General features: G+C 44.7%; 1 protein-coding gene across 3 annotated transcripts in view; it reads left to right on the top strand.

Moving 5' to 3' along the window:
- ACVR2B (activin A receptor type 2B) overlaps nt 1-21,511 on the top strand; it is a 106,707-nt gene that overhangs the window by 59,004 nt on the left and 26,192 nt on the right. For all 3 annotated transcript variants that reach the window (XM_038127253.1, XM_038127252.1, XM_038127254.1), the window contains exon 2: nt 18,098-18,305. In XM_038127253.1, coding sequence (XP_037983181.1) covers nt 18,098-18,305 — 208 coding nt within the window. The remainder of the gene's footprint in view (nt 1-18,097; nt 18,306-21,511) is intronic.

Below are 21,511 nucleotides of genomic sequence, written 5' to 3'. Positions count from 1 at the left end.
TAAAAACAGTTGAAAAAACAGAAATGGGAGCTGGTGCTCCTGATCTTGATCAGGGTTTAAAAAGCAGCAAGATTAATCAAAATTCCTTGCAAAGCAGCATATTCTGGGGTGCTGGCACGAGGCCTGCTCTGAGTTGGCCAGCTCTGTCACAGGTGGCTCTGCAGGACTTGCTTGCACTGAGGGTCGTGTGAGGAGATGAGGAATTTCTCAAAGTGGTTCTGGGAACTCATTAGGCTAAAAAAGCCCTCATAAATCTATGGTGGGTGTAAGCTCTCACTGTATTTTCCCCTTCCAATGTGCCTAAGCTGGGCTGCCTCACCCCTCCTCTCTTGGTGCTTGTCTGCCCATGTGGACGTGCCGAACCAGAAACGCTCCTCCCCGACCCCTTTGGGCAGACTCTGGGGTGGGGAGAGGAATTCCCAGCTCACAGGGCTTGAGGTGCATTCAGGGGCACCTTCACAGCAGCAGAAGTTTCCACACCAGGCTGCCTCCTCATCCTCTCCCTTCCTTTGCAGCTGGCATTGTGCCAGTGATCCCAGGCAGGCTGGTTGTCCCCAGTGTCCTCACATGCAGAACTGCTGTTATTTTAGGTCCTCTGTTTAGAAGCAGTGCAGGATGCCATGTTTTCTCCTTGATAGAGTTAAATAATGATGTTTTTCTTTTTATTTTTTTTTCTTTTATTTTCTTCCTTGCCTTCTCTTTTCATGGGGGGTTGTGATGCTTTGGGTGTTTATACATCCAGACAACCCTGCCTGCTCGTGCTGGTCCCTGTTTCAGCACAGAGCAGCTCTTCCTTTGAGGTTGTCTTCACCTTTATTCTGTGATAAAATGAGCTCATCTTCACTCTGGCATTACCTTTAGGGCTGTGAGTTAACTGAGTTAAGAGCTCTGGTGTTTTTCTCTTGGTCATTTAGAGGTGCTCAAGGCCCTGGTGCCAAACAGCTGATCCAAGTTCCAGCCCCCCAGGGTCAAGGACTCGTGTGGAAGCTGGGTGAAATACCCCTTGGCTTTTGGGTTTTTTGTGTAAATTGGCTTTTGCAAAGTGGAAGAAGCTCTCAAAACTGATTTCCCTGTTTTGTTGCTTAAGAAATCAAAAATCCATTGTTTCAAAAGAGTGAAGAGAAGAGGTACAGGGCTGCAGCTGAAAGTGCAAAGCAGAAAAATGCTGTGGGATCCTGGACTCATCACACCCCTGTGGCATCTTCTTGCTGTAGGGGAACGCTCAATTTCATCTCACTTAAACCCAACAAGTGGTTTGGGATGACAGCAGTGACACTCCAGGCAGATTCCTTGTATTTGATAATGTGCTGTTTCACCTCTGGTAGAAACGGGATGCTTTTCATCCAGTCCCAACATCAACTGTGCTGAAGTGGTTGATGGTTGATGTGATTTTTCCCCCTAAATTCAGGGAAATCTCAGCAGAAGGGTGGAGCAGAGCAGGAAGCAGCAGCAAACACCATCTCTCCCTCATGGGGAAAGATCCTCCTCCTTCCCTATTAGGAGATTAACAATAATGAAATAATTATTTTATATTCACAGCTGGTCAGGATACCCTTGCCTGCCTCCAGACTTTCCTCATGTGTTTGCTGGGAGTTTTTACAGGATCAGGGGGCTCACTTTTTTCTAGTTCACACCTCTGGAAGTACTCAAGGCCAGGCTGGACTGGGCTCTGAGCAACCTTGTCTAGTGAAAGATGTCTCTGCCCATGGCAGGGGACTGGAATGAGAACATTTTTAAGGTCCCTTCCAGCCCAAACCATTCCATGATTCAAGGAAATTGCATCCTCGCTGGGAGCGATGCTGTAATAATGTGTTGATGGGGAAGTGATCCAGGCACTTTGGCTTTCTCTCAATTAAACCTTACTGCAGGTTTAGCTGCTGGAATCAGGAGGATTTAAAATGAAAATGGAGACATTCAAATGAAGGTAGCACACAGAGTCTGATGGTGGTGGAAAATGGCTGTGGAACATTAGGGATGGCAGACTGAAATCTCAGTCAGAAGGCAAATGAAGAGTAAAGATAAAAAGTTCCTTAGAGGTGTTTGCTTCAAAAGGAAAAAAAATTAAAATAAAAATACCAATGCACACCTGAAAGATTTGGCAATTCAAAGAAAGAAAATGCTAAAAAAGAGAAATTAAAATTCCATGTATTATTTGAAAGGCAAGAGACTGCTGCCTTAGAAGTGCCATTGGCATGTGTGGCATGTTCTGAAATTGCTTGGGAGAGTATATTGGATTGGGGTGGGGAAGGGAGGGAGAGACTAATTATATATAATCTTAAAATGAATTAGGTGATATAAATGTAATGAAAGCAAATCCTGTTCCTGGAGAGACTTTTCAGTTTGCATTTTGATATCCTAGGGCAATGGCATGTTGCTCTCTGACAGACAACCATTTGATTTGGAAATATGTGAATAATTGGGAAGTAAAACCTCTTTGAATTTGTTCCTTTCCCCTCTAGCATTTGAAGGACTAATTATAGGAAGAGATGCAGAATGCCCTGTGCGGGCACGGATGCAGCCAAGTTTCTACTTTGCTGCTTGCATGAGTCACTGTGCTGCATCCTGTGCTCTTTGATATGTGTCCTTGCCTCGAAAAATTATATATTTATTTTACAGATGGAGAGGTAAGTGTGTTCTGCTCCACGTCAGTGAGCCCTTGCTGGAGACACCTGTGCCAAAAGGATGCTCAGCAGTCGGTGGTGGAGGCTGGGAAGGGCTGGGACGTGCGGGTGGTTGGGTAGGAGTAAACACCCATGTGAAGAGTGAAAGCTTCAGCATCTTGGCAAGGCTGGCGCTGCTGGCTCGACTGAGAGGCAGCACCCTATTTTAAGCTGGTTTTAAAATGGGTCTGAGGATCCTCCTGTCTGCAGTTCTCTGCTTACCAGCAGCCAGATGCTGACCCTGTTCTGGGCAGGAGGGACCATCTCCCCCCTGCCAGTCCCCTGGATGGCACAAGAAAAATTGATGTGTTCAACCTGAGCTCTCTGAGGAGAAGAGAGGGTTAATCAGCCTCATGGCTGGTCTGAGGCACTTGGTCTCATTTATCATCTCTGCCTGTGCTCAGCCCCAAGATGGTGGGTGTGCCAGGGGAATTAGGGCCAGCGCTGGGGCGGGAGACGCCGAAAGCGTGAATAAAAATACTCCTCAATCTAGAAAAAAAGCAGGATTTCACCCTTTGGAAGAGCTCACAGATCCTAAATAATAATACTGTACAAAAGTATGAATGTCTTAAAAATATATGAAGTCCTCTCCCACTGAAGGTGATATGCGTGATGGGAGCAAAACTGCTGCTGGGTTGGGCTGTGTGGGGGAAGAGAGGGAAGCACTTACAGTGAGGTAATGGATAAAAGGCTCCCAGCCTTGTGTGAGATCTGTAGTTCCCAAGCTGTGCTCAGCATACCTGTTATAGTGTCTTCCCTTAGGCTCTTGTTGTTTAGGTAACATGGAAAGTTTGGGATCTTCTGACATGGATGAGTCAAATATTCCTGGTGGCTCGTTCCTGACTTGATGCATAACCTTGAGCTTGGAGCTGTGCCTCCTCCTCTGGCACTCCCCACCTGAGATAACTGGGATGGTGACATTTGCTGCTGTTTGTAAAGCAGAGCTGGCATGGAGACCTGCAGAGTGAAGCGGGGTAGGATGCAGGATGCTCTGTTCACTGTTCTGGCCGAGAGCCGACGCATGAGGTTGCTCAAAATGCAGCACATCCTTTGTCTCACCATCTTTAGGCAATATGGTGTTTGGGAAGAATCTTAACACAGTGAGGACCAGATGTATGTAAAGCCCTTGGGGCCATATTGAAATGCAAATGGAAGTGAAATAGTGCATTACTTCCAAGAGTGGTCTAAAGATGAAAACGCTGTGTTGTGAGACTGTGCATCGAAAGCGGATAGCTGGGTGTGAGCCCTGACAATGCTTTATCCTGTTGGGAAACCTGCTTGCAATGCAGTGTTGTATTTGGGGTTTTGAGGTCATTGTTACACAGATTATTTAAGCCTGGATGCATTTTTAGCTGGACTTTGTCTAAAGAATAAACATAGCCAGGGCTGTTTTCCAGTCATCAGCTAAACGGCCGGATCAAGGGCTTGAGTCAGCGATTCTTGCAAAACATTACTGACTGTCTTCAAAAATATTTCCTAACACTTCTTGCTTTTGAAAATGTAATCATGCATAAAGTGATGTACGTTAGTTTTGCTTTGCAAATGATTCTGGTGCCTGGATTCTGTGTGTGTGTTGGCTCTGCTTCTCACTTGCTTGTATGGTGCTCTGCTTCCTACATGCATGCCTGAAACACAACCCAAGGATGGGACTCGTTCCCTTCCAGGAATAAAAGAGCTCCATTACCTCCTTCTGCAAAACCAGGGTTTATATTTTTGCTGCATTAGGGATGTATGGCTTGTGTGAGCAAAACTAACCTGCATTTCCCACTAAATCAGCTGCTGCAAACAAAGGGCTCCGGCTCTTGCTGCAAGGCTTGTAGGTGTGCCTTGGATTTTGATTCAGTCTGTAGAACTACTTTTCAGTAGAAACATCAATATTCTTCATATTTCATGGTGAGACAACTAGTCCCCATTAGTTGTCCTGCCTAGAAATTGTATTTTGTATAGCAAGGAAGATAAAATGTTAATTTTTCACTATGCTGAGATGAAAGGGGGTTGTGAGATGCCAGCTTGGACCAAGCACTATGGTGACTTCTCCTTTCCACTTAGATTTCAAAACTGTATATTGACTTGTGGATACTTGATCTGAGATGTTTTAAACAGTTTTTATTCTCTCAAGAATGAGGCACCTTTTCAAGATAGCTTAGGCTGGCTATCCTGCATGAAAATATTTGTTCCCTTTGAAACTTCTGGCCCTTCCAGAATACAGCCAGTCAGGCACGTGGCTTTCTCTGCTTCAGTGTAAAGGTCACTTATGATGTGTTTTTAATGAATAATTACTACTGCATGCTTCCCTTTTTAAATGGCAGGGGCATCCTTGCTACATAAAACATTAAAAACTTGTTAAGATGGAAAATACCAGCAAGGAGATAAAAAGCCTGTGCAAAATCTCTGTCTATTGGGAAATGGTTGCAAGGGTATCAGGGAAGGACTCTGGCAGGAAGGGGGCTTTGTGTTCTTCTCTCAGCAGCTGTCAGCTCCAAATGGCACTTCTGGGCTCAGGGCAGTTGTTCGGGGGGATTGGGTTTCTCAAATCCCAACATGAAAAGAAATGCAGGCTGTCTGGATGGGTGGGGATGGAAATCAAGAGCAAAGTTGCAGTCAATTACATAGTGCGTTTGATTGGTCAGTAGCTGCCAATCAAATGCAGCTTTCAATTATTTTTAAATGATGTTTTTAGGTTGATGATGTTTAGTACAGGAACTGGACAATGTCCAGACTAGACCAGAACAAAAGCCCACCCAGCCTGGTGGTCTGACTCCACCTTTTGCTGAAAGGTGACAGGGGAGGAACAGCAGAACACGAAAGTGCATGTGGTTCTTCTTAAAACATTAAGGGGAATCTTCTGAGAAGGGGTTCCCCCCATCAGCTGCCCCTTGGGTGAGGAACTGCCTTCTCCAGGTGTGCTTTGAGCCTGATCCCACCAGCTGTGGTTCACCCTTCATCACTTGTTGTTTACTACTTGTTCCATCCTTCATTACTTGTTTCACTCTTCAGCAGTTGCCTCACTCTTGCAAAGCAGGGGCCATCTAGGGATGGAGGAGGCTGATCAGCAGTTTTATTCTCTGGTTTTCATTCAGCACGAAGAAAAGTGCATCTCTTAGTGCTCACCAGACTCCCAGGATATAGCTAGAACAGCAGGTTACGTTTTCCTGGGCTTATTTTATTAAAGAAAGTGAATCCTATGCTAAAGTATTTATATTGAAAAGCTTGAGCTGTGGCACGATGCCCACGGAAAATACGTGCAAGCAGCTTGGGCTGACACTTTCCTATGGTCTTTTCTTTGTTCCCCAAGAAAGGTGAGGGATTCCCCTCTGTGCTGTTGCCTTGCCTGGGGCAGGTGTGTTCACCTCCTTGTTGGTGTGGAAACAGATGGTCCTGCACCTTCCAAAAAGTTATCAAAAGTTTTGTTTGCTCTTCCCAGATGGCTGCAACGCCTTACCAAAGTTCAGGGAAATTGGCTGAAGAGCACTGGGATCCACGTGCCCCAGCCTAGTGAGGAGATTAGTGGTTTTATTGCTCAACTGGCTGCTGTCACTGTGAAACTTCTCACATTGCCTTGGAACTTTTTATTTTCTTTAGTGAAAAATGGAATTTACTGGTGGCATGTCTTCCATTGCTGTTCCTGCTGTTTAGCAGGAGTGTACAGTAATGTCACAGAAAGTATCTTTTTATTAGAGACTTTACATGCCTGTGTCCCCAGGTAAATCTGAGCAAGGGGAGGCAGTGAAGAGGTGTGTTCAGGGTTGTAGTTTGCTCATCTCTCTGTAGCTGCCAGTCCTCTGTGTGTACATTCCTGCAGGCACCTGTCCCATCTTTCAACTCAAGCATGTGGACCAAAACAAGTGGTTATTGCATCTTGCTGATGAAGCTCTGGAGGTGAAAGGAAAGGGTTTGACTGCAGCCTAAAATGATCTTGTTACAGGTTATGGAGGAGTATTTGAAAGATTTGGGTTGGAAGTGACCTTTAAAGATCCTTTTGTTCCAACCTCCCCCCCCGCATCATGTGCAGGGAGGGACACCTTCCATTGACCAGGTTGTTCCACACCCCATCCAAACTGGTCTTGAACATCTTCAGGGATGGGGCATCCATTTTCTCTGGGCAGCCTGTTGCAGTGCCTCACCACCCACACAGGAAAGAATTTTAACCTAATTTACACTTAACATCTTTAATTTTAAAACTATTTCTCTTTGTCCTATGACTACAGGCCTTGGTAAGAAGTCTTCTCCCACCTTTCTTGTAAACCTTCTTTGTACACTGAAAGGCTGCAGTAAGATGTCCCTGGAGTCTTCTCTTGTCTTGGATTGTTATTGTATTTCCAGTGATAAATCCCTCTAAATATTCATGGTGTCTCTGAAAGTGCCCAGGCAAGGGCACCCTCATCTCCTTACTCGCATACATCAGCATCTAAGTATGTGGGAGCAGCTTTAGAAATGGTGCTAGTGGAGATCCCCACCTGTCCAAGGTCAGGAAATTGGGAGTATGGTGCTGAATCTTAGGATATTACTTTATGCTCTTTTATGTAATATTAGAGCCTGGTCACCATGGGAACTAAATGGCTTCCTGATAGAAAGTTGAACTGGAAGGGAAGGTACCCAGTTTCTGGGCTGGAGCTGTTGAGCTCAGGTCATCCAGAAAGCTTGGGTGTGGATGGAGGGTTGGATTCTTTCACTCCATGTGCACACTGTGGTCCAAAGTGTTTTAGTCTTCCTCTGGTGTGAGAAAACCAGGAAGGAGAAGACTTGTTCCACAGCACACAGGTATTTTATTGCTTCCCACCCGTGAAACAGGCAGGATTTCAACTTCCTGGGACAATCTGCTCAAAACCATTTTTATTTCAAAGTGGGATCTGGATGCTGCTTAATGCATGTAATCAAAATCAAAGCTAATAGGTGACTTTATTTTCCCCCATGCCCCTTTACATAAAATCTCTTCAGCATCTCTTTTATAACTTGTCTTTGGAGAATCACTGCAGTTATCCAGACATTTCTTCCTTTCATTATTGTAACAGAAACAATGACTGGAAATTGCATGATGGTATTGGGTTGTGCTGCATTCCTTCCTCAGGTCGTTTGACAGCAGCTTTTTTCAGTAGACCCAAAGGAGAAAGGTACATTTCTGTAAACATGAGACAAGTCCTAGATGTGCTGTAACCACTTGGGAGAAAATTCCATTGTAAAAGAGGCTCTTAAAATTGCTCGTGTGGGATTTGTCATTAAGAGCATAAAGACTGGAGAAATGGACTTCTGATTTGGCTGGCAACTTGCTTCTCATCCTCAAAGAATTTTAGGAATGTCTTTACTTCCTTTCGGAGGGCTTAAGGCTAGTTTGTGATTGCAAGGGCCAGAGACTTACTTTTTTCCTGCCTCCCTTCTCTTTTTGGGCTGGGTTCTGCTGGCTTGTTAACTCTTGAAACACCAGTGTACACTGGGGAAAGAGCATTTTAAAAATCAGTGGTTTCTTCTGCAAACCTTGAATGGTCTGAAGGTCTAGAGTGTGATGCAAAAGATGTCCCTTGCACCAAGGAATTATCAAGTATTTTCACATGTACTGCTGTGGGCTGGATGGAGAAATCTCTGTTTGGGATGTGGTAATGGATGCTTGTCCTTCATCAGTGTAAGACTGGCTAAAAATTGTGCTTTTTGTGCACTGCACTTCCATCAGGCTCTTATCCTTTGAGCTGAAACACACCAGGGTGTCCAACCATCAGTGATTGCTCAGGTGCTGGGGGTAATGCAGGTCAGACTGGCAGCTAAAATGTGCATGTTCATTTCTACAACATGAAGAAATTTGGGGATTTCTGTCATAGTGTGTTTTGTATAGCATATGAATGGTCTTTGCCCAAAAGGGCTTGATTCCCCATGAACACAGTGAACCCTCGAGCTTTGCTGCAGCTCAGGGCTCTTTGCAAAGAGCTGGGCAAGCATCCCCTGCATGTTCCTGCACCATTTCTTGTCACTGAAGCCCTTGGTTCCTCTGAAGGAGAAGTTTGGCTTTCTCAGGTCAGTAAAGAAGACACCTCAGTTGGCACCTGCCAACAACCATGCATCATCATGCTGGATCTGAGGTTTGAACTTAGACATCTGTAAGATTTTCTCTCTGCTGCTGCCTCCCCTTCAGCTGGCTGGCAAGGAGAAGCTGTGATGTAGCAGAAATCTTAGAAACCTGATTTCTAGGTAGAGATAATCTTATTCTACTGAGAGCATTTTCAAATTAATTCTTCCTTGAGTTTCCCACTTGCTCATGTAATCTGCTGATTAAGTGACTCATCTCTATGGTGTATTTGAATTCTGGTCAGTGATGGAGTTTAAAACAGTGATTTTTGAACCGGTTCCATGGTTTAGAGTGGTTGTGTTTTTTATTGCCTTTCTTCCTCCATCCTGCTGAGAAAACTGCTCAGCTCCAAGCTTTGATTATTCAAGTAGAAGAAGGTGACAGAAACACAAACAAGCATCATTTAGTTCTTGGGGACACGTTTTCCTGATGCTTGACCTTTTGGACTTCCCACATCTTCTTGTCCATTTACATGCATTACAGTTTTTCCAATTACCAGTGAATTAAATTTGGAATTGTGGTATTTGGAAATGTCAAGCAGAATCAATAGAAAAGCACTTGGGGCCCAATCTTAGTAGACTCAGCACATTTTAAAGCATATTTGAAATGTCCCTGCTGATAAATCTCAGAGGACCCTGTGTAGATTATGAATTGAGGTGCTGCTGTTCTGGTACCAAAGCTCTCTGTGGCTTGCCAGGTGTGCTGTGCTATGTTGGACACACATCACTCTCTCCCTGGAGAAGACCTTAAAAGCCAGGAGCTCTGAAAAGCATTTCTGCTGGTGGCAGTGTCACAGGATGATGAGGACAGTGGGATGGAGCAGATGCACGTGAAGAAGCTGGGAAAGGCATCACCACATGAGTATTGCTGTTCCTTAAACCTCTGCACTCCACAAGGAGATGCTCCCATACCCTCGTTCCTCTGCCTGGAAGGAAATTCATTTTCCAGGCTTTCTTTGAAAGCTTTTCAAAACTTCTCTGTGTGTGGGGAAAATATTTATGAACGTACGTGATTTCACTTCCTCCTCCCATGCTCTTTGGAGACCCCATGCTGGCTCCCGAGGAGAGTGGAGAGAACAAATGATTCTGTTCTAAATGTCATCTCAGAACTTGCTGCATATTTTACTTAGTGATTTGTGGAATCTGGTCAAGACTTGCCCTCTATTTGATTTTTTAGGAGTGCAGTTGGAAATACCTTAATCTTGCAATTAAGCTCTAATATTTTCTGTTGCAGAGGCTGCAAAGTTTGGCTGCTGAGACACCTTCCTGGTAGCTTGTGTGCAGACTGCTCAGCCCACAAGGGGCCATTTTTCATGCCAAAGAGTAGTCACTGCTGTTACAAGCCAAATAAACGGCCTGCTTAATGCTTTTATAAATGCACACCTCAAACTCAAAGGAAAAAAAATAAAAAAAATTTAATAACTATATGCCTGTTTGGAAGCTTGTGGTCTGGGGGAGAAAACACAACCTCTCCTTTATGGAATTCCTCTGTGGAGCAAGGCATTTTCTTGGTGTTGCTGTGCAGAGGAAGCCTGGAGGTATCTTCTAGTGAACTGGGGGGATGGAGGAGCACAATTTCAGAGATGCTGCCCGGGGTGACATCCTCAGGGCTGGTCACACATGGACAGGGAGCAGCTCAGCAGCTCTGGGGGTTTGGATGGCATCTGCAGCTTCTCCTGCACCCCACACCGTGCCCAGGCAGGCGGGCAGCAGCAGTGCCCTTTCTGGATCTGTGACTTCGTGCTTGTCACGGCTGCCTTGAGTTTGATTTCATTCTCTTGGGTGTAGCTGAGGAGGAGTATGTATCTGTGCAAAAAAAAAAAGAAAAGAAAAATAAATTAGGAATTAGGCCTTTTTTGTGTGTTATTACTAATCTGGTTTGAGCTCTGCTATCCAAATTGCCTCGTTTGTGACCCAAAGTGCATTTAAACATGAACTGCAAAAGCACCACGGCATTAAATGCTTTTGATTGATCTCCCTGATGGTTTTATTAAAGAACTAAAACCTTTTTGGGGGAGACAGATACAGTTAGTGATGTGAAGGGAGAAATGTAATTACATTTTTGGCTTTGTCCTTAACTGAAATGATACAAAATAGGATTTTTCTAATGGATAACTAAAATGATCTCTTCTTTAAATAAAATATAGAAGTGACCCTCTGAGTTCAAGTCAAAAATGCTGTGCTTCCAAACATTGATTAACTGCTGGCAACATTTCTGTCCTGCTGCACACCAGGCCAGCCAGCAACCTGGCCAAACCTCCTTGGATCACTCTGCCTGGCCAGAGGAATGATTTAGTAAACCTTTTCCTGAGTGATCCTCCCCTTTGGGCTAAGAGATTACTCTCATCAGCTCTGTGTGCATATATGTGTGTGTGGACACTCTATATTTCACTCAGCTGAGTATTGCTGTCATCTCACTCGGCTCCATCTTCCCTCTGCAGGGTCTGCCTGGTTTTGTGGCCTTGTGAGGAGCTGGGATGCTCCATGTCCTTCTCCAGGTCTTTGTCCTACCCATGCTGTTTGACTTAAAATACCAGGGAAATTAATCAAAATAATGAAACCATTGAAATAAAACCAGTGAAACCATCCTTTCCCTGAGCTGGTAGTAATAACTCCTAAAACACACTCCTTACATTTTATAAAACAGGTTTTGCAGTCTGTTTCGGGGAAAATTCTAATAAAGATCTAATTCTTTGGAATAATTTTGTTATCATTTACTGACTTAAAACCCAAGTTAAAAAAAAAAAGATATATGGGGAGGGGGGTTGCTACACAGATGTCCGTGGAAGCTGTGAAGTGTGAGTCATGGTGTGAATATAGAAGCCCTGAGTTGTCATCCCTGGTGAGCAGGGAGGATGTATTTCTTAATATTAAAGTTCCTTTTTTAATTTTAAAAGAAAATGTCTTAAAGCCTCCTGTCCTTTTGAGAGTAGTTGTCAATGGCATCATTGCAGGTTACCATGGCAATATATGCTGAGATAATAGATTAACAGCCATTGATTGACTCAAAAACTTGGAGCTATTTTACTGTGGGATAAGCCAAATCTATTGACAGAAAACAAAATTCCAAGTAATATCCTCCCTTGGTGTTACATCTTTGCTTTCTTGGTGCTGCTTGTGCCCAGATTTACCTGATCTGTCTTAAGAGCCAAAACATTTTGCAGTAATAAATCCTTCTAATTAGCTATCCCTGCATCCAACTGGTTGCATGGGGCACCTCTGCCTGGACAAACCCTGGCCATTGAGGTCCCCAAAGGTGGGGTGAAGTTTTGGCTTGAGAAAAAGGCTCTGCAGAGTCACAGGGGCTTGTTTCTGCTCTGCTGTTTAAAGACTTTAGTGAAAGAACAGGGGATAAAAGCAACAAGTCTCCAAATCCTCATGTGCAGTTACGTGCTTAACCACAGATGTCATCACGAGTTTGATGCTTTGCCTAAAAATGTATTTAGCCCCTATTATGTAAGTACAGCAGGAATGAAATCACCCCGCTTGGGGAATAAGTGCTGGAGCAAGGCTTAGGAATCTCACATTCGTTTTGGAGAGATGCAACTGGGTGGTCTCTCCAGAGCAACATTTTCCAAACATTCCCAGTTGCAAGCCTTCTTCAGTCTGGCTTGATTTTGAATTTCTAGCAACAACTACATGAAATTCTTTAATTTGCAGTCCTGCACGTGATTTCTGGGCAGGTGTCCGTGTCTGGCAGAGGGAGAGCAGGGAGGCAGCAGCCCTCTTTCCCTGCCTTTCCCTCCCCACCAGTGCCTCTGAGAGCGTTCCACGCATGCTTAGATTGTGGTCCCCCACTGAAGAGTGTGCCAAAATGCAGCTGTGGGTTTGGAGGCAGCTGGTTTAGCATCCCTTGGGAAGGGGTGAAGTGGCTCATCCCAGCAGCTGCTGCGCTGCAAGGTGAGCTCCCAGCAGCCCCTGATTTCCCAGCTCTGCTCACCCCTGCCACGGTTTGAGGGAGAGCTCTTGAAAGCAAACCCAAACCTCAAACAAAGGGCCCGACTTCCATAATCACACGTGCAAGAATGCATCCGCAGTTGCTTAATTGCTGCGTGCAATTACCCTCCAAATTAGAGGGCAATTACCCCAATTCAGTGCACAATCTCTGCCGTTTTATATTATAAAATTACATGTACAAATAGCTATATAGGGACATAACGAAGTGTTTGCAAATAACTTCAGTTGCATACACTGCTTCATATAGAGAGCCCGGTGGTTTTGACAGTCAGGCAAACAGACTGTCTGGTAAATCACTCAGTGTTTATGCAGACTATTTTGACACATCCCATCTTTTCGTATATACTTTCATTTTAGGTTTTCAAAAGGGGACAGGCAGAGATAAAGAGCTGAGATTTATAGCAGCCTTCAGCCTTGGGGAAGATATTCCCTATGTATCTAATTATGAGTTAGGAGCCTGGCAACTGCTAACACCTAGACCTGGAAGTTGCTACACTGGATCTTGGCTATAATTTAGAAGCTGTTGGATAATGATACAGCCTCAGTGATCTGTCAGCGACTCCAAATTAGGAGAGCAGGGTTTAGTCTCAGATCAGCAGCAAGGTCCCATGTCTCAGCAAGCTGAAGTCCTTCAGTTCACGAGGATCTTTTTTTAATGAGCTCCCTCTGTGCCTTGTAACTCCCAAGTAGAGGCGAGAGGTCTTCCCATGTCGCATGGTGCTTCGACTGCTCTTCCCATCATTATGTGCCTCAGATGGGTGCTGAGGGTCTTGCTTGGCAAAAAACCTAGTGATACTTGAGTCATTTGGAGCAGAAAATTGACCCAGGGGAATCAGCATAATGACAGCTCCTCAGGACTGAGGTCAAAAAGTTGATTTCCACCCCAAAAATGGGTGATGGTGGGTAGCCTCCCTCTGCCTGCGTGATGTATGGGAGTTATTTGGGCTTGGTATTTTGTGTAAAGGTATTTCTGTGCAGCTTTTGTTCGAGGACAAGCCACGCTGCGTCATCCCCAAAGCGCTGGGTGGATGCAGTGGGATGCCAGAAACCCATCTGCTCCTGTAAAGCCTGATTCTTCCTTAGACTTTGATTTCAAACAGGACTTCAGGCTTTATTGCTTAAATGACTATTTGTGGATTGTGATATTAAAAAGTTGATTGTTTTTGCCTGGTTGCTGGCATGAGGCTCTTTTCCATGGAGAGAGCTGGGGCTGAGAGTGGGACGCAGTGCTGGGGATGCTGTGCCCCTGCCCCATGTCCATGCTCCTGCCCCATGTCTGTGCTCCTGCCCCACATGCATGCTTCTGCTTTGCAACTTTTTTTCCCAAATTCTGCATTGTGACTGGTGGAATAGGCCTAGGTAGGAGAGGATTTGGGGGCCCAATAAATGAGACCAAGTTCCAACAGCGATCTTCAAACACTTGCTTAGCAAAGGCTTTGTTTCTCATTGCACCCAAGTCCCATTTATTTTCTGCCAAAAGTTGAGCAGTTCTCTGAGGTGTTTATTTACCTTCCCATGTGAGCAGGATGTTACCAGGCCGTGCCACCAAATGAAGGCACTCAGGAGTACCAAGGCTGCTGTGAGGGAGATGACAAGAGTGAGGAGGGGGAGAGCAGGACTGTGGGGGCACAAGCTCTTTAATCTGTCTCAAGCTGTGGTTTGTGACTGAACTGAAAGACTTTTGTTTCAGGAAAAGCCCTTTTGGCCAAAATTAATGGTGCCACTCCTGTCAGATGCTCAAGTTTGGTACAAACCTGTCTTGAGCCAGGTTGTACTGCTGGGGGCACAGGGGAGCCCAGGCAAATCCTTGTTGTGCTGATGCATCAGCTGTGTCCAGTGAAGGGAGACAAGTGCTTCCTGCACATATCTTGAGGGATCACCCTCTGATTCTTCTTGCAACTTGAACTGAGAAGCAGGACATGGTTATCCATGTCTCTGTCACTTGGCAGAATCATAGAATAGTTTGGGCTGGCAGGGACCTTCAAAGGACATCTAGTCCAACTCCCCTGCAGTTGAGACATCTTCAATGACATCAGGTTGCTCAGAGCTCTGTCCAGCCTGACCATGAATGTTTCCTGAGATGAGGCATCTACCATCTCCCTGGGCAGCCTGTTCCAGTGTTTTATCACCCTCATTGAGAAAGTATTTCAAGTATTTCATCCTTATATCAAATCTAAATATTTTTTTAGTTTAAAACCATTACCTAATGTCCAGCTTAGTGTTTCTTACGGACCTATGGTGGCTTGGGAGTATCCCTGGCTCAATGGGGGAATAGGAGGCAGGAAAATCTGCACAGCTCCCTGGGGATGGATGAGCAAAGCTCAGATTTCCTCCTCTTAGTCACCACCTTTCTCTCTCAAAGGGACAAGCCCCTGTTTTGAGTCCCCCTCCCTGTGTTCAGTGAGGGTTTTACCGCAGCGAGTGCAGAACAGGCAGTTAGCTGCAAACTTTGGTCTCTGCGTGATCCATTACAGAGCAAGGTGTGAGTGTTTCTTGATGAGCTAAAGCAGCAGGTAAATTAATACCCAGACCTGGAGCTGTGCCCCTTCCTGCTGAGACCATCTTGGGTACAAACAGAAGGGTTTCTTGCAGTCGTGAGCACCCAGCGGGGCGAGGATCCTACCAAATGGCTTTTAAAGAGATCTGAGAGCAGGTAACAAACACACAGGTTTTTAAAGTGTCTTCTTAATGCAAGCATCCTTAGGAGCTGTTATAAAGAAAGCATACATCTATTTAGTCATCTAAAACTTTGTGCATGCTTTTATTCAAATCATCTAAACTTTAACAGCGGGGGGAAAACTGGGAAAGGCCTTTTTCCTGGCGCGGTCGCTGTTTGCAGAGTTGGGTTTGCGTGTTTGCAAGCAGCTCTTACTCTTCAGCTGAAACTTGTTCCAGAAAAGACAACTGTCTTGGGGGAAGGGAGCCTGGGCTCAACACAGGATTTAGCAGCCTTGGTTTGCTGGTCCCAGAGCCGATACAGCTCCTGCCTCACATCTTTTCAGCATTCCCTTTCCAAAGCACAGTGGAAATATCAAATCTCACTGCAGCTCTGTGCATCGCGTTGGCTGTCGTTTATGGTGGGGAAAACAGAGGCTACACAATATTGCCTGAGGTTGCAGATGATGGTGGCTGAGCTAGGATTAGATTTTGGGGCTGTTTTCCAGTGAAATGGTTCATTAAACCTTCCAGCTTTCTGGGAGACGGAGCTGGGGAGGGAGAGGAAATTTCTGTCTTGATCAAAAGTGATATTCAGTTTGGGATGATAAAAATGACATTACAAAGTGTTTTTTCAGGAGTGGAGAAGAAGATGATGAGAGAGGATTAGGTGTCAGGTACCAACTGGAAGCCATGTGACTTATCACAATGAAGATGGTGAAACTCTAGCCCAGGTTGTCCACAGATGTGGTGGCTCTAGAAGTATTCAAGGTCAGGATGGATGGGGCTTTGAGCAACCTGGTCTACTTGAAGATGTCCCTGCTCATTGCAGAGATATTGGACTAGATGACCTTGAAAAATCCTTTCCAACCCAAACCATTCTATGATTCTATGCAGTTAAGATATTTATATTTATTATTTCCTTTATAAGTAAAAAGATATTGCCCTCCACCCCCACACACAAGAGAAAGCTCTTTTGCTTTCCTGCTGATTTAGCCAGTATTTAGCAAAAATGCTTAATCTGCCCTAAAGAAGCACGGTGTAAGTATCAAGAGAACAAATATCAAGGCTTTAACAAGGAGTGTCAATATTGACATTGTTCTGTGTTGAGGGATATTGGTAGGTTGTTTTCATTATTGTAAGCAACTTGTCAGAGGAAAACTCTGATGGAGCTTTGCAAGAGCTGATAAAACCTGCAGGTGCTATTGAAATTGAGCTCTTGTTCGTGTGTGCTTTGAATATAATTTCCAGTTTCAGAAGTCAGCTTTATGACATTCTCATACCCCTATTCCCTTGTAGTCTCTCCCACGATGCAGATCAAGCAGTCTTCCTAAAAAGTGTTATTGAAGGATTGAACACCTCAGCAGCTTGCAAAGAGATCTTGCCAGTGTGATGAGTTTGCTCCATGCCATGAAAATTACCCATTGCTGAGTCCAGGTGTTGGGATTGGCAGCAGGTTGGATCTTTCACCCCTAGCTTATTCAGAACTGTGGTTTTCTAGGCTTCACAGAGGTCTGGCTATTTTGGGAGCACAGCACTTTTGTTTCACCATCCTGCGGGACCTATTTGTGTTTTCTACCCAGCTGTCAACACATTTTATTGAGATACCTACATTTTCCATGATTGCAATCCATCAAAATAATGGCCAGGCCTGACCTTACCTTAGGTTGGGTAATCCCAAGGAGAGATGGCTGCAGGGCATTTCAGGATTTACAGAATCATCATGGTACAGAGCTCATGGTATCTTTTGTGCCTGTCTGCTTACAAGACTTGGGTTTGTTTCATTCTTCGTTTTGTTTTAAACTAATCCTCAAAATGCCACAAAGCAGAGTATTTCCAGATGAAGAGAGGATTTCTTAAGGTTTAGGACAGAACAGGTCACCTGCAAATATCAGTGTTCCCTTATTTGACTCAGGTTTTAATGGATGTGTCTGCAGTTGTATTTCAGTTCTGCTGCATGATGGCTATGGGGGAATTGTTTCTCTGGGGGCAGTAGGAGCTCCACAGTCCTTTGGTACAAGGCTTTAAAAGAGGGAAGACCCACAGCCTATGGAGACTCCTTTGTTTGTGGTGGCCAAGCGTCCATTTGGGGTGGCCAACGTTGTTTGGGGAAGAAATTTTCTGTGGCTGAAGGTCTTGCTTGGGTGGAGAGGCACTGTGAGCTGTGTCGAATGCAGGTAAAACCATGGCATTCATCATATGGAGTTTTACCCAAGTAAGCCTGAACCAGGATCTAAGTGAGAAACTGCCACTGGTCTGACCCTCCTCTGCAGGAAGAATGTTATCTTTCTCAGTTACATCCATGGAAGAAACTGGGTATTTTTAGGTGGTGTTTCCCAAAGTAGTGGTGCAGAGGGAGAGTAGCTCCAGTGCATGACATCCCAGCAAGCATCAAGAAGCACCCTGGCAGGTTGTCTTTGCTAAACAAGGTTTCTGTGGTTAGACATTACTGGGTACACGTTGCCTTGTGCATCCCCTCTTTTAGGGTCCTAAGGTTGAAGCATTGTCCACAGGAGATCTGGGAAGGTCTCAGCTTGGCTCTTGACTTCACCATGAGCTCCTGTGCGAGCTTAGACAAACCTGACCTCTCCATCTCCCACCTCACCCCAGTGGAGAAGAATAATCTCCACGGTGTGCTGAAGCTCTCACTGCTGAGCTGCTCAGCTCCCAGGGAATCAGATGCATGCATCACCTAAAACAGAGCCATACCATTCCCAGGATCTATTTCTGATTTTACCTGAATGTTCTTGGGGCTTGATCTTCATTTTCAGGGCCAGGCCACGGGGAGGCTGAGACAAGGGAGTGCATCTACTACAATGCCAACTGGGAGCTGGAGAAGACCAACCAGAGCGGCGTGGAGCGCTGCGAGGGGGAGAAGGACAAGCGGCTCCACTGCTACGCCTCCTGGAGAAACAACTCGGGCTCCATTGAGCTGGTGAAGAAAGGCTGCTGGTTAGATGACTTCAACTGCTATGACAGGTAACAGCCCAGCTGGTTTATCCAAATACAGGTTTAATTGATCCTCTAGGTGTAAAAGCTCATGATTTTTTTGCATAGAGGAAAAGAAGGCAAGTCCAAGTTAATTGGCAAAAGCATCCCCTGTAATTGCTTCTGTTGCTAATGCAGCTCTCAGAATTGTCACTTACCTGCTTTGACTTTCTAAATAGAAGCTGCAAAAATCACTTTTAGGGGTTTTGTGTTGTGTTTTGTTTTGTTTGTTTTTTCCCTAGAAAAGCTTTGATAATTCTGGCATTCATTGAAAAACCTGTCCTGTACCATCGAATGAAGAGCAACATGTTCTTCCAGGAGCATTTGGTGATAGAAGTGAAAACTTGGAATCATTTGGAGCTGTCTAGAAAAGCACAGATATCTGGGGGTGGTTAGGGGTTGAGATATTCTGACGTTTGTGATGTTGCAAAAAGTTCCACTGAAGAGGAGGGCCAGGAGAAAGAGTGGGGAGCAAAAGCAGTGTGAGTTTGTGTGTCACTGCTTGTAGCAAGCTGAAAAGGAGTGAGGTTTTGTAGTGTGAAGGCTCCAGCCTCACTAAATAGCTGGGAAAATTAACTAGTCTTTTCTCACTTCCCTTGATGCAATTCTACAAAGGGGAAAAGAATTACAGCTAAAGAAAACAGCCCTATGAAGTTTCACAGTTGAAAAGGACAATGTTGAGCAGCTCTGAGCTCAGGGTTTTTGTTTAAAAAAACCCAAACTAAAGACCAACCAACCAAGCCAAGCCCAGCCCTTTCAATAAGGATTAGCAACATAAAATTCAAGGATTTCCCTTGATATAACACCAATGTGGGTCGATCTCACCTTTGTGCAATTCTCAGTTGTGCACCTTTGTAGCGTCTCGTTCTGAAAGTTTTAGGAAGATCAGGTGCTAAGCTGTGGGGTTAAGCTGGAACTAGATTTGTCCCGTGGCTGCAGTGTTCTCTCCCTTTGGTGCTGTGTACTTCCCCTGCTTTTGTGCCTGTTGTCTTGGCTTATCTGTAAGTTGTTCCTCATCTTTGTTCTATTATTAGCTTCAGAGTTACTTTCCTACCACACCTATTCCCTTGCCAATTGAGTAGCCAGGCTCTATATATAGTTAAATTTTTATTCTTTCCCAATAAATCAATCCTCCTTGGCCCATTAGTCATCTTAATGCCGATTCTTCTGAGAATAGAAGGTCACTGTAGTTTCCTGCTTCCAAGCAGAAGTGTTTACTGTAAACAGATTTCTCCTTTCAGTGCCTGCTCTCATATCCAGTGACACTTGTATTGTCACTGAGTGTCTCTGCAGGAATGTAGTGTTTCTTAAACTCTGTCATGATGTGTTGCTCTGTTACAATGGTAAAAATTTTCCAGGGCTCCTCACCAGCCTTTTGCAGCCCTAGAATTGAGCATCCAGTATTCCATTGCCTGACTTTTCAAAGCCACAAGGTCCAGGGCAAAACTAAAAGACCTTCGAAGAATTAAAAAACAGTACAAATATCAAAACCAACACTTGAAATAAAGGTTAGCTTTAATTATATAAAGGAATAAACTGTCCTTAAATGCAGTCCTTTTCATTTTTTCTCTTCTCTTGTGCGCCCTTGGCAGACTTCCATGCAGGCAGTGTTGCATCCCAAGGTGGCAAAAATGGCTAAGAAGATGATTTTTCAATCAGTGGTGCTGTGCTGATGCCCTTTGTGTCTCTGGCACCTTTGAATGCTGAGTTTCTGGGAGCAGCCTTGGCAGATGCTATTCTGTGTCCCTGGATGCAGGGCATGGTCCTGCTCTGGCTGCTGCAGCTGCTTCTGGAGCAGCACGCGCTGGGATGTGCCAAGGGCTGCCTCCTTTGTCACCAGAATGTGGAAAAATTTTGGAGTGCAAGGGTTAGGACGTTGAGGGTGAAGGCTCCTTACTCTGTTCTTTATCTTGAGGAAACAAGAACGTGGCACATGTACATTTAAGGTTATAGGAAAAAGGTAGTGTTTAAAAATCGACTTGTGTGCTCTCATTTATTTACACAGCCCTGCTGGAGAGGTCATGTTCACATTCCCCTGCAGAACACGTGAACCACTCCGAAACGTGCCCTCCCTGCCACAGAAAAATGTGTCACTCTCTCCCTCTGCCTCAGCTGTAATATTTGCTAAGTGTAACATGTCATACATACCTGGATGGCTTCACTCGGAGACAGGGATAATGAACTGCAGACGTGGAGCAGGCTGTTTTCACTCATTAGCTTGATTTTTTTTAACCAACAGATTTAGCAAAGGATGTGTTTTCTATTGAAGGCTCCAACACTGATGCTGTTAAATCCAAAGGGCTTGTTATCTGATTTCACAAAAAAGCATCTGGAAACGCTGTTTAACTTGTTGAAACATCTTTGTTCATTTGAATAAGTCAAATGGCTGCTTTTTTGCTTTGAAGTTGAAAAAAATGAGAGCCTGAAAAACAAACCAAGTGCTTCCCAGCTGAGACCTTGGAGGAGACAGTTTGGCTATAGCCATTTTTTTCCCCCAAAGGGAGTAAAGCACTGAAAACTACCTAGTGCTAGGATTGAAGAGAGCCCTTTCCATTCTTCTCGTGGCAGTATGTCAGTGATAACACAGAAAGGGAGGCTTGGCATGGGTTCAGAAATGAGTAATAATGTCAAACCCATATGATTGTTTTGCTACTTCCTCCAAGTGGTCGAGGGAAGGAAGTTATGCATATAATTTAGCTGGGCTTCAGGAAATAGTTTGATACAGTTCTCTGTGGAGAGCAGCTCTGCAAGCATAATAACTACAACCAGAGCATAGCACAGCAAAAGGTGGCAGGGAAGGGAAGTAGCATTTAAGAAACAGAAAGAAATGACAGGTAAAGTACTGCAAAAATCACTGCACATCTCTTTTGGCATTGATCTGTGGGGAGAGGGAGGATATGTGGAAGTGGAGTTGGTTTGATCCATGGAAGTCCCCTAAGGCCTTGCACAATGTGGAAGGAAATCTCAGTGCTGGGAAGGCTGCAGCAGTACCTGGATAAGAGGCAAAGGCAGAAAATGAGAGCTGCAACCTGATTTTCTTCAAGGTTTTTGTGCAGAAATAAGCTTTTTATGAAGGAGCCGGCACTTGAAAATTAAACTTAAAAACTCTAGAAACAAAATGAGAATCATAAGAGCCTCGAATGGTTAGGGTTGGAAGGGACTTTTAAAGATCATCTAGTTCCAACCCCCTGCCATGG

The sequence above is a fragment of the Motacilla alba genome, chromosome 2 (assembly GCF_015832195.1).
Source record: "Motacilla alba alba isolate MOTALB_02 chromosome 2, Motacilla_alba_V1.0_pri, whole genome shotgun sequence".
In the NCBI taxonomy this organism is placed as follows: domain Eukaryota; kingdom Metazoa; phylum Chordata; class Aves; order Passeriformes; family Motacillidae; genus Motacilla; species Motacilla alba.
Note: the sequence above shows the minus strand (reverse complement) of the source record. Positions and strands in the feature narration are given on the sequence as shown.